General features: G+C 33.2%; 1 protein-coding gene across 1 annotated transcript in view; it reads right to left on the bottom strand.

The window, feature by feature from the left end:
• LOC106871838 (uncharacterized) overlaps positions 1-2,617 on the bottom strand; it is a 45,892-nt gene extending 43,275 nt beyond the window's left edge. Inside the window, exon 1 of the mRNA XM_052965558.1 lies at positions 1,907-2,617. Within this exon, the coding sequence (XP_052821518.1) occupies positions 1,907-2,032 (126 nt within the window). The 5' untranslated portion in view covers positions 2,033-2,617. The remainder of the gene's footprint in view (positions 1-1,906) is intronic.
• Positions 2,618-3,362: the final 745 nt, after the last annotated feature.

Here is a 3,362-nt window from a genome sequence, read left to right as displayed (position 1 = left end):
TATATATATATATATATATATATATATATATATATATATATGTATTATCTAACGCGAAGAAGTGTTAGCGGGTCACAACAGACCTAGCCAAAAGATGCTTTAGGAAATGAGCAGTAAAAATTCCCTGATGAACGAAAGTTAATACTTATCTTATTATGGGCATGTATATGTAACATAAGCTAAATTTATATAAGAACATTTTGTCCAAGTGTGTGTATGCTAATGTAAGACACGTTGTTTTATGTTAGAAGCAGTTCTTGAAACAAAAAACTAACCAGGGGGACGAAGTGTTCTCTGTTGTCTCGGATAGCAATTTTCTTTATGGATAGTGAAAGTATTTGGGTATCTAATGTAGTCAGGTCGTTTGACTTAGTGATTGTCAGATGTTCACGTCGATTACTAAAGAGAATAAAGATGGCCACTCAGGGAGAAATAATTTAAAATTAGGATTTGTTCACCTTTTTTTAATGGTTTATTTATAAGAAGAAAAACTGCCCTCATAAACATTTTTTAGATTTTCTGTGCCTGGTGGGACTAAATACTTACTCAAATGCTCCGCTAACGGCACCTACGGGCCAGGTGATGGTGTTAACAGAATGATGGATTAAGTCTACCGAACAAATCACTGAAGATTGTTGAATTACATCATCATTTCAAATATGGTGATTGTTTCTCGTGGAATTTCGAGAACTTAAGGTATCCACCGTTTCTTTTTTATCATGAAAAGAAAACTAATCGTTTTGATGAACGATTGACAAAAGTTGAAAGGAATTATTTGATTTATAAGAAGAGTCGGTAAGGATATTCGTCCTAATATGTTTAGCTATTGAGTACTGTTCATGAGAAACAACAAATTAGAAGGATTTCAGAAAATCTGAAGACTGAAAATTTCTATTGAAATCGGGATAAGATAAGGTTTTCAGAAAAAAAATATCAACCAATTAACTCGCACATTACAGATACAATCTGTAAGTAGAACAGTAAAAATATGCAAGACTTTTCTCAAGTTTAAAACGTGACATCATTTTTGTTATCTACATTTCAATGATGGAGCTTTGTATCTTTATCAGAAAAGAACTCCTTCCTCAAAAGAAGAATTTAAATAATCAATAACATCCATCCATCCATCCATCCATCCATCCATACATACAATACATTACGATACATTAAGCGAATCGTAAAAAAAAATAAAGTGATGTAGCGAGTTGAAGATTACTGCATTAGAATGAGATGAATAGGAGCTGTATAAACGATTGTGAATATTAATGTCACCAAGAAAATAATTTCAAAAAAGTTGGAATATAATGGAAATCATCGATGCAAGAAGAGGTACAGTAAATGTGGTGGTCGGAAGAATTCGGAGATCAGTGGATGAGGCATTATTTCTTCGGAGGAGTGGGTAAGAGAGATTTTGAACTAGAGTAACTAGAATTGTGCACCATATAATTCAGGCAAGAGAAGTGAGCAGCAGGAACAGTAACATCTATGTATACACAGATACTTTCGGAGTTAAGTTTGAGTCAAGTGTGTAGCGATGACAATAGAGATAGTTTGTAGATAAAAGCTGAAAGATTTGTTTCTCGGATAATAAAATATGTTGTTTGCATTAGTAATAAGTCATGTGTGTGGTCTAGGTTGGATCGGAGTCCACGGATGTTAGAGAAGAGGAGAGATAAATTGCCAGGTGGTTTAGTTTTATCTTTGGGTGTCTAGGGAAGAGCAGAAGGTGTTTATGCGTTCTTACCAAATGCTTACAACAGAGCCGACTCTGATAAAGGCACGTCCGAGAAAGTACTGTTAAGTGGGGAGTAGTGCTGGTATTGGCGGCGGGGAGGGAGGGGGCTATAGTCTTCCCAAGTTACCAACATATGAAAGTACAGATAGAACTAATAGTAAAGAGACTTACCATACTGAAGTCAAAATTCATTTGATTTACTGAACTCAGATTAAATGGTACTTCCTTGTTCAAGGGAGCTGCAATCACCAAACTGGACACAACAGTCACAAACAACAACACAATTCCACACGACATGTTTCAATTTATGAAGCTCTTGTAGTTCTTGAAATAATAACGATTCTAGTATCTAGAAGTTTAGTTTTGGTTTTTAGATTATTGACCACTAAAGGATCATACCTAAACGGGTAGAAAACCAACAATAAATGCAATAGTAACAAAAATAGCATCAACGAACATACATCATTTATGTAGATCGGTTATGACTTTCTTGTATACTAAAGAATTGGTAAAAATGTTCCAGTTACTGGTGTTGATAAGTATCACTTGATATTGGTAAATTAATTCTTGGTTGCTTCAAAACAAAGTTGGGCAAAATTCAACAGAAAACTACATTTAGTTGGAAATATTCAGCATAACAAAAAATTGATTCCAAGACTTTAGTGAGATTTCCTGTTTAAATCGATGCCAAAATAGGAATGGAGTCGGTATGTGATTCTGTTAAATGATTTAAAGAAATTATTTACTTACAAGGAGGTTTTTTTTTTCAGCTAGAGAAACCTCAAATAACAAAAGTATTTCTAGAATTTCAGAAAACATTGAACTGTGGGTAATTTCACCCGTATTCTGGTTAAACATACACAAAACACACATTCATACATGGTCAAACACACACATAAACATTAGGTGTGCATGTGTGAGCGTGCGCATGTGTGTGTGTGTGTCAGCGTACGAAAGTGAGAGAGAGGGGATATATATATATATATTGAGAGAGGGAGAAAGAGGGAGAGAGAGAGAGAGGGAGAAAGAGAGAGAGAGAGAGTGAGAGAGAAATGGAGATATTTGGGATATTCGAGTGACGGTTGATGTTTGTTTTAATGTGCGTATTTATTTATATAAAACGTTCGTGTTTGTACACAAGCACACGCACATACATACACACACACCGTTTCTATATGCATATATATATATATGTGTGTGTGTGTGTGTGTGTGTGTGTGTGTGTGTGCGCGCACACACACACACGCGAATATAATGTAAATATTTGAATAAAATGAATATATATGTATACACACATACACACACAGATATATGCCAAGAAGATGATGTATATATATATATATTTACATATATGTCATGTATATATACGTGTATATTTGGCAAAAAGAAAATGACGATTCCGAAATACAACAATACATATATATATATACATATACATGTATATGTGTATGTATAGATGTATACATTTATATATATTTTATTTATATATTTATATCATAAGTGCGCGCACATACATACATACATACATACATACATACAAACATACATAAATACATATATACATACATACACATACATATTTAATATATATATATATATATATATATATTAAATATGTATGTGTATA

The sequence above is a fragment of the Octopus bimaculoides genome, chromosome 2 (genome assembly GCF_001194135.2).
Source record: "Octopus bimaculoides isolate UCB-OBI-ISO-001 chromosome 2, ASM119413v2, whole genome shotgun sequence".
Lineage (NCBI taxonomy): Eukaryota > Metazoa > Mollusca > Cephalopoda > Octopoda > Octopodidae > Octopus > Octopus bimaculoides.
This window is presented reverse-complemented; position numbering and strand designations above follow the sequence as displayed.